The sequence below is a fragment of the Fusarium poae genome, chromosome 4 (assembly GCF_019609905.1).
Source record: "Fusarium poae strain DAOMC 252244 chromosome 4, whole genome shotgun sequence".
Lineage (NCBI taxonomy): Eukaryota > Fungi > Ascomycota > Sordariomycetes > Hypocreales > Nectriaceae > Fusarium > Fusarium poae.
In genome coordinates this window covers 5,853,013-5,866,924 of record NC_058402.1, presented here as the reverse complement: position 1 = coordinate 5,866,924, position 13,912 = coordinate 5,853,013, and the positions used below count along the sequence as shown (strand labels likewise).

At 48.5% G+C, this 13,912-nt stretch overlaps 6 protein-coding genes across 6 annotated transcripts; 2 read left to right on the top strand and 4 right to left on the bottom strand.

Annotated features, from left to right (window-relative positions):
- Positions 1-197: 197 nt before the first annotated feature.
- Positions 198-1,103, top strand: FPOAC1_011977 (uncharacterized protein; the record flags this gene model as incomplete). Its single annotated transcript, XM_044856344.1, has 1 exon — positions 198-1,103. One exon carries the CDS (start codon positions 198-200, stop codon positions 1,101-1,103), a length of 906 nt encoding a protein of 301 aa, XP_044703657.1.
- Positions 1,104-2,880: 1,777 nt separating this feature from the next.
- On the top strand, positions 2,881-4,431 carry FPOAC1_011976 (uncharacterized protein; the record flags this gene model as incomplete). Its single annotated transcript, XM_044856343.1, has 1 exon — positions 2,881-4,431. One exon carries the CDS (start codon positions 2,881-2,883, stop codon positions 4,429-4,431), a length of 1,551 nt encoding a protein of 516 aa, XP_044703656.1.
- A 967-nt stretch (positions 4,432-5,398) lies between these two features.
- On the bottom strand, positions 5,399-6,375 carry FPOAC1_011975 (uncharacterized protein; the record flags this gene model as incomplete). Its single annotated transcript, XM_044856342.1, has 3 exons — positions 5,399-5,572; positions 5,636-6,185; positions 6,287-6,375. 3 exons carry the CDS (start codon positions 6,373-6,375, stop codon positions 5,399-5,401), a joined length of 813 nt encoding a protein of 270 aa, XP_044703655.1.
- Positions 6,376-6,482: 107 nt separating this feature from the next.
- On the bottom strand, positions 6,483-7,004 carry FPOAC1_011974 (uncharacterized protein; the record flags this gene model as incomplete). The annotated part of the gene is made up of 3 exons (XM_044856341.1): positions 6,483-6,510; positions 6,570-6,692; positions 6,859-7,004. The coding sequence occupies 3 exons, from the start codon at positions 7,002-7,004 to the stop codon at positions 6,483-6,485; spliced, it is 297 nt and encodes a 98-aa protein (XP_044703654.1).
- A 494-nt stretch (positions 7,005-7,498) lies between these two features.
- On the bottom strand, positions 7,499-9,429 carry FPOAC1_011973 (uncharacterized protein; the record flags this gene model as incomplete). Its single annotated transcript, XM_044856340.1, has 2 exons — positions 7,499-8,629; positions 8,677-9,429. 2 exons carry the CDS (start codon positions 9,427-9,429, stop codon positions 7,499-7,501), a joined length of 1,884 nt encoding a protein of 627 aa, XP_044703653.1.
- A 2,263-nt stretch (positions 9,430-11,692) lies between these two features.
- Positions 11,693-13,187, bottom strand: FPOAC1_011972 (uncharacterized protein; the record flags this gene model as incomplete). Its single annotated transcript, XM_044856339.1, has 2 exons — positions 11,693-12,961; positions 13,020-13,187. The coding sequence occupies 2 exons, from the start codon at positions 13,185-13,187 to the stop codon at positions 11,693-11,695; spliced, it is 1,437 nt and encodes a 478-aa protein (XP_044703652.1).
- Positions 13,188-13,912: the final 725 nt, after the last annotated feature.

Below are 13,912 nucleotides of genomic sequence, written 5' to 3'. Positions count from 1 at the left end.
TAATGAATGACCCATATTCTCCTCCACACAAAAAACACCACATATCAATGGATGGATACCCAATAGTCACCATAGAATCAATCTTTACATGCCCTGTCCATACAGAACAATAAACCACTTTTAATCTTGACCATTCATTACCCCGTCCATGCAGCTACAGGCACAGCTACACCACAGCGCAGCACACGTAGCCCATCATGCCCACTCTCAAAGCCCGCATCCTTAGCTGGATCATCTGGTGGTGGTTCAAGAGTACATGGTCATCCGCAGAGGGCATCAACAACCGTATCGCCAAAGAGCGCCAGCGCCCTGAGCGAGGCCCGCCCAAGCACATCTACAGGGAGTTCGCTGTCGAGGACTACAAGCGAAAGGGTCACATCGCTGACTACCTCGTTTACATAATCTCTCCAAAAACAGAGACGCCTACCCGTGGCCGCATACTCTATCTCCATGGCGGCGGCTTCGTCTTTGGCATCACCCCGCAGCACTGGGAGATGGTGGCACAGCTTGCGAGGCGACTGAATGCCACCGTTACAGTGCCCCTATATCCTCTTGGCCCAGAAACGTCCCTCATGAGAATGTATGAGTCGGTGCAACCGCTCTACGACGAACTCGCTTCTGCTCCAGACCAGACACCTTTCTGGGCTGTGGGTGATTCAGCTGGAGCCACCATGTCCCTTGTTCTCACGCAAAACGCGAAGCTGGCTGGCCGTCAGACTGCGCAACGTCTAGTGCCCATCACACCATGCACTGACTCCAGCCTTGTCAATCCTGACTTACATAACGCTGCTCTGAGAGACCCGTGGCTCGATGTCCCAGGTATTGCCGAGATCACGAGGCTTATTTGTCCTGAGATGGACACACAGCATCCCAACGTGAGCCCAATCTATGGGGATCTTAGATTACCGCCTATGCTGGTCTTTGCAGCAGAGTTGGATCTGCTGACGCCAGATACCAAGAGGATGGTTGACATGGCCAAAGACGAAGGCACCAAGGTTGAGCTGGTGTATGGAGAGGGCATGATTCACGTGTGGCCAATTCTACCCATCTGGGAAGGGAAGCAAGCTATCGATAGGATGGTCGAGTGGTTGGAATATGAGTAAAGGGATCTTCTATCTGTTTTGGGATATCTGGTCTTGGGTAACGGCGTTGGGTCGGGGTTTGAAAGTGCTTCATGTGGATGATACCCCAGTGAGATACGATGATGATGACGATGACGACGACAATGACTTTTCTTTGTTTACATGATGTTTCTTATGTTTTCATGATTTATTCGAGATGAACTCCAGATATATACTTGTGTCGTGTTCGTGGTCAATGTAACAGTGATATTGTACATATCCCGGCAACATAAAATATGTAGGCATGTACATAGCCTTGTTTGCGTCCAGAAATGTTCTGTTTTAGTGTTATGCATGTCTTTGTGATACATTCGGATACCAACTCAGCCTTGCATACTGAATCGTGTTGTACAGTATGGAGTCGTACATAGATTTACATCTAGTAAGGTGGTACAAGATATCGCAATCAGAACAACAGCCTGACATGAGTTATTATCCCGTTTGATGTCCAAAATATAATTAATTGATGTACAGCATAAGCCAGACTGTGTTTTCTGCCTTGGCCAATGCCCAAAGTGTATGTTCAGTCGTGTGCTGTCCCCCAGAGGATATGTTCACAGGAACAATCAATCACATGACATGACAATTTGACCTCACCTCTCGTCCATCATAAGTAAAACGAGCATTGAACATCCTGAATCCATGATAACCAATTCATGTCATCATCTCAGTTGATCGACTGACAAGTCTATCAATCGGACTGACATGTAGCATCAAATACAGATGAGGTGTTTCAATTGATAGAACCTAAAGTATGACGACAAAAATATCTAGACGGGAACAAAAAGTCGGTAAGAGACCGCTTATCGTACTATCCGAGTGTCAAGGTAGGTGAAGCAATTTGCCCCGAGTTATGTTGTGGAACGATGTCATTGAAACGAACTGCGAGGCTGAGGATGTGTATATTAGTAGGTACTCTTGTAAGTCAAAGCCATATGCTCAACGACATTATTCCAACTTGATTGAGAATCCGTAACTAGAATGTGAATACCCAAGCCCCTTGATTATATCTACATTAGTTATCTTTACCAAGAATAGTCAACTTTGACTCAGTGGTTTCCCCCAGTGCAGACAGAACATGTTCTACCGTCAGGCCAAGCTTGACCAAGCTTGATAAAGGGGTACTGGCTAAATGCACCGCCGGCCAGCCGCAGCGACCCAAAAGGGTATATTTCCAGCGTCATTCCGAGGGTTGATACTCGGCTTCAAGGCCTGTTCCCAAAATGTTACAGCCTTGGTATCCTAAGACTGAGGTGACATTACAGCTTTGCCACAGGGGTTACAGGATGCTCATCAGCCTGATTTCAAGATAACCATATAAGATGCTTCCTGTTCTCAATCGGCCCCCAATAAACATCTATCTGTTCTACCAAAGACACCATTGTCCTGTGCCACATGCAAAGTGTCCGACAGAATACCAGTCTCGATCCTCCCAAGAGTGATGTAACCAGCGGGAGCCCCCACTGAACAGTAGGCTTGATCACCTTGAACGTTGATGCAATATGCCCGCCGGCTTTGATGCAGTACCAGTCACCTGGCTGGCAGTGCCAGGGCATCGAATATCAGAACAACAAGATATCTACTATAAAATCTCTTCTAATATCCTCCTCCAACTTCTTCCTCTTCTCATCACATCTGCTCACATTGTAGCAAAGGCTCTGGTTTTGACAACAATACCACCGCGATTTTTGGCTACTTCATTTTGACCACATCTTTACGACCACCCTCTTATCTCGACAACTCCTTCAGAACCGCCAAAATGTTGGCCTATTTTCTCTCCGCCCTGGCGACTTCGCCTGTGCAGACTCTGATGCCTTCCATCTTGATGGGAATTGTCATCTTGTGTCTCCTCGCTTTCGGTACCATTGCCTTCAACATCTTTGTGTACCCCTTCTATGTATCCCCTCTGCGACATCTCCCTGGACCTACCGACAACGCCTTCTTTCTTGGCCAAGCTGCAAAGTTCCTTCAGGTCCCTTGGTTTCCTGAGCTCTTCTGCAAGTGGTCCCGCGACCATCCAGATGCGCCCCTTATCCGCTATCTGAACTTTGCCAACGGGGAGACCCTCTTCGTCAACACCATCGAGGCATACAAGCAGGTTCTCCAGACCAAGAGCGCCTTCTTCGTAAAGCCCGCCTTCGCCAGACAATTTGCCCACGAAATCATTGGTGATGGACTCCCCTTCGTCGAAGGCAAGCTTCATAAGCTTCGCCGAGCGTCCATCAGCCAGCCGTTTTCAGCACCACGGCTCAAGGCTTTCTTCCCTACCGTCCAGACCAAGGCGGAGCAGCTGGTCCGTGTTTTGGCTCTACGACATGACAAGAATGGTAATGTCGAAATTGAGACCAATGTTTGGAAGGCAGTTCTCGATGTCATCGGACTCGAAACGTTCGGCCTAGACTTCAACCATCTCGAATCCAGCGAATCCCCTCTGTTCGAGACTTTCACCACCATGATGCAGCCATCCGCACTCGGACACATCGTCAACTACCTCAACTCTCTGGTTCCAGTGCGCCAATTCGTCCCAATCGCAGAATGTGTCGAGTTCTCCAAGAGTTGCACCAAGGTCCGGGAGTTTATCTTTGGCCTTGTCAACATTCGACGCAGTCTGAGCGAAAAGGGCCACACTAGCAACCGGGATGCTCTACAGTGTCTACTGGAGCACACCGATGCTGCTTGGAACGATGAGAGCATTGTCGAGTACGTCTTGAATCTCTTGATTCTTGGACACGATACCACTGCTTGCTCTATCACATGGGCCATCCACGAACTCTCGCGCCGACCTGACTGCCAGCAGCGCCTGAGAGACGAGATCAAGATTTTGGATGACACTTGCCCCATGCCATTCTTCAACGACATCGACAAGCTTCCGTACCTGCACAACTTTGTGCGCGAAGTTTTACGACTCTACTGTGCAGTCGCAATGGCACCTCGCCAGGCAACTCAAGATGTCGAGATTGCCGGAATTGCTATCCCCAAGGGCACAGTCGTCCAGCTCTCGCCCGCCGTCATGAACACTCACCCCTCCGTCTGGGGTCCTGACGCGCAAGTCTTCTGCCCTGACCGCTGGATCGACCTCAAGGGAAGCGCAGCTAGTGCATACGCATTCGAGACGTTCCACAACGGCCCGCGAATGTGCATTGGCAAGCAGCTTTCCATGATGGAGCTGAAGGTGATGCTGGTCGAGCTTGTACGCAAGTTCAAGATTAGCAAGCCCTTCGGAAACGAAGACAAGGAGGTTGAAGTCGCTGGGCCAACCTTTACTCTTCGCCCCAAGGAGAAGTTGGTGGTGCGCTTGGTTGAGGTATAAGTACCAAACCAAATGTAACACGAGGCGGAGGAGGTGGAGGAGGTGGTGAAAACCACATTGTACGATACTACTGTTTACCCTAGACTGTACGATACACGACATACAGCACACGCTTACGACACCCCCCCTTCCTTTCCTTTTTTACACGACATGGCTGGCATATTAGACAGACACGCTGCTGGACAGCGAAGCACGATAGATCTGCATTTAAGGCGTTGGGAGACAAAATTTCCTTGAATTCATTTTGTACAGGACATAACAACAGATTGGACGATTTGATGAACAAGTAGGACGGTAGATCATGATACCCCATATCCGCCAAATACAAACAACGGATATCTAGTAAGTAGATGGGCGATTGGCTGGAAGGAAATATTCCGGACCAAGTATAAATAAAACCAATTAATGAAAACTACTGATAGAATTGTGACCGTGAAATAACTAAATGCATGCATGATTCACATATGAAAATGTTGTATGAAGTTATATTCTGCCACGCAACTAAAACCAACTGTAACAAACACCTTTCTGAATGAAGATGTACTGCTATGGCTTTGTTACTATTTATTTCTTTTCAAGATGTAATACAACTAAATCATCGTGATCGATCATGGCACCTCTGATTGCTACTGAATAAAGAGTCCAGAATGTCAGGATATGGCAGACAATCCGCTTCTAAACATGTATGCACTTTGGTGGTAGAAAAGTTAGGTTCCCAAGTCTTGCGGAACAAAAAGACAAATGGTCCGTCCAAGTCTGGTCTAAATGGCATAAACTGACTAACCTAGTAAGTAATTCCATCCGTTATGCTTTCTTTCTATTAACGCCACAACTCCAAACACACTATATATGACAAGTAAGAAGGCCGTCGTCACATTGCCCATCTGCTTGTTCAATCATTGCAATGTCTTCCTGGTCTTACTGCTTCAATCGCTCTGGCCGCAGAATTCGACCTTGAATCCCACTATTACCAATCGGCAGCCCAGCCATTGCTCTCCAGGAATTCCTCGCAGGCTTGCTTCAGCGCCAGATTGGGTCGTAATTCCGAAGTGGTAAGCGGCTCGCGGGTCAGAGGGTCACTTGGATGTCGTCGAAGGTGTTCCATGATAGAAGAGCGCTCATACGACTTTCCGGTTTTTGTCTAGCAACACATATCATCAGAACGGTATCCTCGATGTCTGAGAGCTTATTAGCAACAACTTACCATAACGGGATCAATCATGAAGCCAAAGCTGATATCGTCAATCGCCCAGTCGGGGACCTCTCTCTTCTTATCAGCATCCGCTCGTGCTCTCTCAAAGATATCCTTCATTCTCTCAATCTTTGCATTGGTCTCCTCCTCAATCTCCTGCTTCTCCATTCCGTCCTCCGTCTCCGCTAGCGTCGCTTCCTTTTCCCTGTTCAGCATTTCCAGGACCTCTCTCTCGAGATCCTTTGCTTCACGCATCCGCTTCTTTTCGCGATCGTCCCATCGTTCCTTCTTGCAGCGCAGAACAAGACTCGTAACTGCAGCAAGCGAGCGGTCGTTGGTAGCGGCGCATAGCTTGTGTGCGTGCAATGCGCTTGCAAGAGAAGCGTCATAATCTCGCAGAGCGAGCTGTGCCTCGGCAAGATAATATCGCGCTTTCATATTATCGGGTGTGAGCTGTAGGCAAGCTTCGCAGTCAGTGACGACTGAGTCCCAGTAGTTCAGCTTGAGACGGGCCATGGCGCGATTGGTGTATAGAGCCGGGTTCCTGGCGTCTGCGATGATGCTGATGTGGAATAACTGTCAGAATAACCCTGTTTCTCTCCAATTTGCGCCAATCTGTAGAATTGTAGATGTATGCGTGTATAGGTAGGAAGAGCTGCTCACGCTTTAGAATAAAGGGCCTCAGCGCCGACATAATCGCCGGCCATGAAGCATTTGTTCCCCTCATCTTTGAGTTGAAGTGACCTTGACATGGTGGGCTGTGCGTGTGCGTGTGCGTATATGCGGTCAGCCGCAGTGAGATGTGCCGTCCCGTGTCGTAGATAGGTAGGTAGATAGTTGATCAAGGATTCGACCTCGTCTAGAGGATAACAGAGATTAGCTTCAAGCTTTGGGTTGCAAAAATAAGTAACCCTGGAAGTCTGATCTTTAGCATAAGTTGACCTACTAATTTCGTCTCTCAAGTTCCCAACGGACAACCTTTCTGATACCCTGAAGCTGGCTTGGGCGTTTCAGTTGGACAAAGGGACTGATGTCTTGTCTTGGCCTGGGGAATAGAACAAAAGCCGCGCTGTGAAAATGAATGATTAGAGAAGAGGTTCAATGACGAAAAGAACTGGAGGAAACAGGCTGGCTGCGTGTGCGGCGCTGTAATGCGAAATATAGGGAGGATGAGATGAGAGATTGAATGACAACTGGCGAGCACAATGACACCACGAGATTAAAGCACTACCTACCTACATGTAGGTACTAAGGTAGGTATGTAATTGTTTACAGGGAAAGGGTCCCTGATTCTAGCAAGAGAAAGTAAAGCCTGTGATTGGATTTCTAAGCGCGTCTCTTGGAAAGTTCGAGAAACAGGCGGCGGGACTGACTTTAGCATTTAAAGGCTGGTCGAGAATTGCGGGGTGAAATAGGCTATTTATTCATCATGGGAAGTGCCATGTCATGATATCTACCTACTAAGGTAAGTAGGTACTTAACCAACGTTACAGTCAGTATCCGTGCACCTTATGGGTCACACAAGACCTCAACCTGAACAACATCATTTTTAACTAGTGCACTTGATTTTTATTCATCATGTCGTGTTCCTAACCTCCACTACCTCAGCCTTCATGTCCCACAGCAGTTTTGTATATACAGGTTGTCTGTCAGCCATCAAGCTCGTGCTCCTTGCAAGACATGTCTATACTCTCTCTACCCAAGAGTGACGACCTCATACAAGCGCTATGCAACCGAATGCTTTTGACCAACCCAGCAATATAACCAAGTCCTCCCCCCAAAAAGAAGAACAAAACCAGTAACGCCGTGCATATGCATATTTTCCTACTCAAAATCCTACACACCCAATGCCCATTTTACCCATCGGATTGGTCCCTAGTGGTAGGCTGGTCCGGGTCGGCTATCGTCTTTGACGAGTCCGGCCTGCTCTTCCTCCGTTGGGTCCTCGACATGCGACGTTGATCTAGACGATGAGTTTGGTCGCCGGAAAACGTTGTGGAATGAAAACTGACGCCTTGTGATATCCGGTGGCTGTCCATGAGGCGGGGGCGTCGGTGGAGCTAGACTGTTTCCACTGCGAAACGACGCCCCTCGGTACTCAGTGTCCTGACCGTTAAACGCATGTTCGCGAGTTTGGCCGTAGTAAGCGGCATGTTCTTCGTCGGCCTTGTCCCGGGGGACGGCGATCTCTGTTAGAGGGACGGGGTGCATCGGGCTCCGAGGACGGGGCTTATCGTCTTCGTGATCGTCGTTGGCGTGTCGTCCAGAGAAGTTGGTGAAGCCTCGAGCTCTACCTCTTATAGTTCCAGCGATACTAGAAAAGAGAGTGTTCGTCTCTTGCCGGTTATTGCCATCGTCGTTATCGTTATCGTCATCGTCATCGTCATCGATCGGGGGGAATTGAGACATGCCCAGCGGTGGGTGCTGTCTAGGACTGCTCGGCCTCACGGCAAATCGGGGAGAGATCGGGGGTACCTGCGGCGGAGGAGATGTTACAGATCCAGCTCTCGAGCTGCTAATTGTTCCGGTTCGGAAAGTCATTGTTCTTCTCCTTCTCAGTCCATCCCATTCCCACTCTGGCTGTTGCCCGTCCTCGCGAATAGGATCCATGGCCTCCATCATCATCTTTTCCTCGTGCAGTCGCTTGAGTTCCTCAGCCTCCATTCTAAGTCTTCGCTGAGACATCTGTCGCACAATGGCAGCTGTTCCACGGATTGCATCTGCCTTGGGGTCGGTCTCTGGCTGTTCTTGCTCGACAATAGTCTGAATCTGATCGAGATCGCCATTGAAGACAGCAGAATCAGGCACATCCTTTGCGGATTTTGATATCTGTAGCAAAACGACTCCCGAGCAAATTGTCAAGAAACCTAAAACAACAGTAACGATGGACTGGACAGAGCCCTTGAAACCTTGGTAGAGAATCGCTGATGTGATAATCGTAGTACTGGTAAAGTAAACGTAGTATGTTGGGGTAACAAGAGCCGCATTATAGATGTTGAGCGCTTTCTACTAGAGGTTAGCAAAGGAGATAAAGGGGTATCAGGAGTTCGCACATTGAGATAAATAATCTCGGTCAACAATGTACAGATGACGAAAACAAACAAAACCCATAAGAACCACTCCTTGTATTGAGGTTTGCCTCCGATCCAAGCAATGATGGCAGCACCCAGTCCTTGGGTTGATGCGACACTCAACCCGCCGACCCAACTGCAGATGGAGATGTAGACAAGCATGTTCTTGTTTCCATATTTAGGGGCAACCCAAATCGCAGTGACTGCAGAACCGACGATGATTATGCCGGCATATGTAAGAAAGCCTGGTGTAATAAAGTAACCTTGCATCTGCTGGATATCGCTGACGGACGAGGAATGGGGTGCATTCATAACAATAACGACCGAGCCGACAATGCAAAGGAAACAGCCAACCTTTCCCACCAGACTGAGGCGTTCTTTGAGGAAGATACTCGACAGGATAGCTGCGATGACGACGGACAGGGCGCCCAGGGGAGTGACGAGGATTGCATCGGTAAAGGCGTATGCGACAAAGTTGAGAATCTCGCCAATGATCATAAGAATCATGCCCGTCCACCACCAAAAGTTCTTGAGGTATCCGTAACCTTCACCAGCAACCTCATTGTATTTCTCATTGGCGCGCAATAGACCAAACTTCTTGAGGACAAAGGAGACGCCAATGAAGACACCAGAGCCGACAGCCAAACCAATACCAACGGGCTTATAGAATCCAGGTCGGTCGCTCGAGTCGCCGCCTCCTATTCCGCCGCTCCTGGCAAAGATATCGGCGTCCATTGCGGTTATGAAAGTCGCGGTCGAGGTTTAGCGGGAGGAGGGGGCGAGAGAGAGTCGAAGCGGGAGATCCAGACCAGCTGTTTAGGACCACATGTGCGATGGTGACGATGTTCAGTTGCGGCAGCGACGAAGGACTTTTATACAAGGGGTTTATCCAAACAACAAGACGTAAGGTAAGAATTGAAAAAGATATATAGGTGAGCGAATGTGCAACTGTAAAGGTGAGAGGAATATATGACAAAGGAGGTAAAAGAGAAACCAAAGAAGTGTATGTACGGGCTATACAGCTAGAGCGAAGGCAAGTAAAGAAACCTTGGAAACGGCGTCGCACACACACACACACACACACACACCAGTTTAGCTCGACCCAAAGCTTGTGATGAAAGAGATCCGATCCAGTGGGTGCCCGGGCGCTCTTGAGACGGGCAGCCATCCATCAGACATGTACAGGTACTTGTGTCGCCTATTTTGGCGCTGTTCCCGCTGCAACCTGCCCAGGCGGGACCTAGGTAGGTATCTACGCTGCCCGCCAACTTCCAATAGCCCCCCGGCCAACCACTGAACCAAATCCAAACAACAAGCTTGTGCAGCTTGCAGCCATAAACGTTTCCATCCTATCTCATTACCAGTCCATTGACTGTTTCCGCCATCCATCGTCACGGAACATCAACAAAGACGATAGATAGCTTACGTTAATTTCAATTTCCTTGGCTATCGTTAATTACGTAGCGGGGGTATTCCATGCTTTTCGTCTCCGAAGTGCCCGGGGCCAATATAGGCCATCACCCGCGCAACGGTCCATGTACTCTTGGACCAACGGGCGCTAAATCACCAATGGACGTCAGCATCGGAAACCATGACACCAGAGGGGAGTCTGGCCCTGGCTGGCCTCTTTCAGGTTTGTTATTGTTGTTGTTGGGCCTGTTGAATGGCCTAGAGATGAGTTGATAGGGGTCCTGGCTTGGTCGATATCGATCGATGTTGATTGACCTGCCCATCTCGGTAAGCCCTTGGCGCCATTTGCAACTGCACCTAGAAACTTAGCCTAGCTCTTCGCGAGATGTCTCAAAGTATAGGTACTTGTCATTCTCAGCCCCCAACAAGCCACTTACGGGTACCAGCGATGACGACAAGGCATTGCGCAGCTTCTGGTCCAAACGTTTTTTTATTTTATTGTCCGTCCATCGGGAACGGGAATTTGAACAAGACCCATGATAGACCGACTATGCTCTACATGTACAGAAAACAGTTATTGTTGACCGCTGAACATGATGCGTATGTCTTTGCAGCTGAGGCTATAGGCCAAGCCGTACTCTATTATTCAAGCGTATCCACCAACGCGGGGCGGGGATGCTGTTCGGCATTGGGATCTTGACTAGACTTTGGCTTATTGTTCGAACAATGGGGACCCTTTTTCAGCTCTGAACCTTTTTGTTCAGTAAACTCGGCTTCAAGGCACTAATACCGTGCCCGTAGGACTTGATAACAGATAGACAGTGCATATGTGGTCAGCATGGACAAGGACTTCCGAAGGCTCCGTCAACTCAACTCATCCTTCTGGTATTTTGAAATAGATATGTCGCATCTCCATTCTTTCACAGCCAGCGAAAGGTGTATTGAGACGATTTCTGCTACTATTCCTGTCCCATTGGGGACGAGTCTGCATGCGCGCGACTCAGCCACAGACACTAAGTGTACATACGCGTGGTGTTTCAGAGAATGTCTCTTTTCTGCAACCCACTGATCGACAGCGAATCAATAGGTTTCAAATTCTTGTTTTTATCAGGGCTTTAACCGACAGTATCGTAGTTCATTGTCATAGTTAAAAGGACTTGTCCAGGGTCTTGAAGAGACACAAAGACGAACTTAGGGTTGATGATGATCTATTGAGTTATCTTGCAAAGTACAAGTAAAAAGATGGTCCAACTATGACTTTCTTTGACCGCTCTTATGATGGGCAGATATCTTCAAGCTTGAGTGATTATAGGGCCATCCACTCATGACTCTGTCACCAGACTGAAGCCATAGCATGACATAGTTTCGTTTAGCGGTCCGTTTACGCCGTATCACTAGGGTTCTTTAAAGCGTCGAACAATATCGTGTGGCTGACTGACGTCTCGTACTGACACGAAAATATTGTGTCGTTTTCTATCATTCCAAGGGGGTATCTCGATCTTATATTCATAAATGCATCATGCAGCCCAAGCCAATGCCGACCTCCATCTCTTGCTATTCCATGCTTCCTTTGTCATGCCATGCCAAATTACTGTTTCTTTTCGGCCTTGACAATCTCAGCCAACCACCTGCCCACCTTCTCCTTAAGCGGCAGCTTTGATGACTCGCCAATTTGACAAACGTACTTTTCCTTCAGCATCTGCGATTCTCTCTTGGCCTCTTCTGCTGCTTTACGGGCATTGAATCTCGCCATGGCCTCGGCCTCTCTCTTGGCACGTTTTTGACGGCGTTCCTTGATACGCTCGGGTGGTATTTCTTTCCCAGTTACATTCCGAACCTTTTCCCAAAAGAGAATGTGCTGGGCCTCGTCTTCCTTACACACGTTGTACATAACAGCCTGTATGGGGTGTTTCATTATGTGCTCAAAAACAATCTTGTACTCGCTGCTCTTGGCTGTCTTTGAGAACCTGAGGCCCATATCAATGGCAGCCTTTGCCAGGGCATCGTCGGTTGGGTCGGAGTACTTTAAACTCAAAAGGAATGTCTGTGCCTCATAATGTAGTTCGTTCACAGGAAGGCGTCCGAGGATGCCTCGAAGAGGTTCGGGGAGCTGAGAATTCTCCAATTCCTCTCGATGCGGCGCCAACCATTCCGATGGGACTGAAGACTTGGCTTCCTGTGTCTGTGTCTGTGTCTGTGTCTGTTCCTCCTCCCGATCCTCGTCGTTTGCATTCGCCACCATGACCGGAGGATCTATCCTTTGCCGTTTAGGAAACGGGACTTCTGTCGCAGGGGTATCCGCATCTTGCTGGGTGATAGGACGTCTCTTTCTCGTAACGGGTTTCGGTTCCTCTTCTCCGGAATCCTGGACCATGGGGGGTTTTGAGGCGGCTGAAGGATCTAATTTCTGTCGTTTTGCGGGTTGAGGTCTTGGCGGAGGGCAGGGAGTATCGTCCCGCGGTAAACTTCGTTTTCGTGCGGTGGATTTTGGCTCATCGTTTTCGGTGGGCATGTTGTGCACCAGCAAAAATAATGAATCCCAGTCGCTCCCATCATCAGATTCTTCATCGCCGGATTCTTCGGATTCCTCAGATCCTTCCGTCTCTTCCTCTTCGTCGTCATATTCCTCTTCAAAATCTTCCTCAGATTCCTCAGATTCCTCGTCTTCTTCTTCATCATCTTCATCATCATCTTCTTCTTGTTCCTCCCCCACCTCCTCCTCCTCCTCCTCTTCCTTTTGACGGTTGGCACGCTTGGCCTTGAATTCATCCATTAATTTTCTTGCCAACTTCTGCCTCGCTTCCTTTTGAGCCTTTTCCCATTCTTTATCACCTGTCGCTTCAGCCCAATAGTCTTCCTGCGAATAAATTAGTGTCAAGCTCCTTGGAAAGTCCTGATAGGTTTCTGGCGCATACATCGTCTTCGATCCTATTGTGCAAGGCCTTCATGCAGACTAGTAGGGCCATTTTGGTGTTGCGGCTGTAGTCATGGTTGATAATGTCGTCAAGGAAGATATTTTCGACGACTTGTTTGTCAATCGCTGCTGCGGCCGCTGGATACGGGTTAATATTAGTGAATGCCATGATCGCTCAAGGTCACACTCTCGAGGTCTGTGGTGAAATATATGATTTTTTTCCAGATGCGAAAAATGTGTTGATGTCAATGTCAAAAAATAAAGGTCAGGGTCAGTCAAGTCAGCACCAGCCTCTCTCTCTCTCTCCTCTGTCCTCAACTCCCGTCCCGTCCAGGCCGATAAGGCTCGGTTCAAAGAGCCCGACTAGTGGACCTTTGACCAATGAGAGTCAGTCATGGCGAGGTCTAGACCTTTGGACCATTCTTCAGATGATGTCCTTGTCTCATCATCGCGTATTTAATTGTTCCGGACTTTTTTGTTACAACAAACTCAAGACGTTATACATCACGTTTTCCATTGATTGGCGCTTTTAGTTCTCCAACCAATCGCCACTCAACGGAAAGACGTTTTGTGAGAATTGCCTTGCGGATATCGCATGTATCCATATTTTAGGCTATGGACCCTTGAACGCCCTATACTTAGTCTGATCCTGAAATTACGACGTTGCTTTCTGGCCAGGGGACAGATCCTTCGATCCATTTCACCTGTATCGCTTATTATGGGATCAGACACCTTGAGTCGCTCACTGCCCTATGGCTTAGTCGAAACCCTAGTCTGCAAAAGTTCTTATCACAGCATTAGCCGTTTGGGATCAACACAACGCATTGTCATGGCCCAAATCTATAGTCCGAGAGCATCACCAACCAATCGCCCACCACGGCTATATGGGTAGCA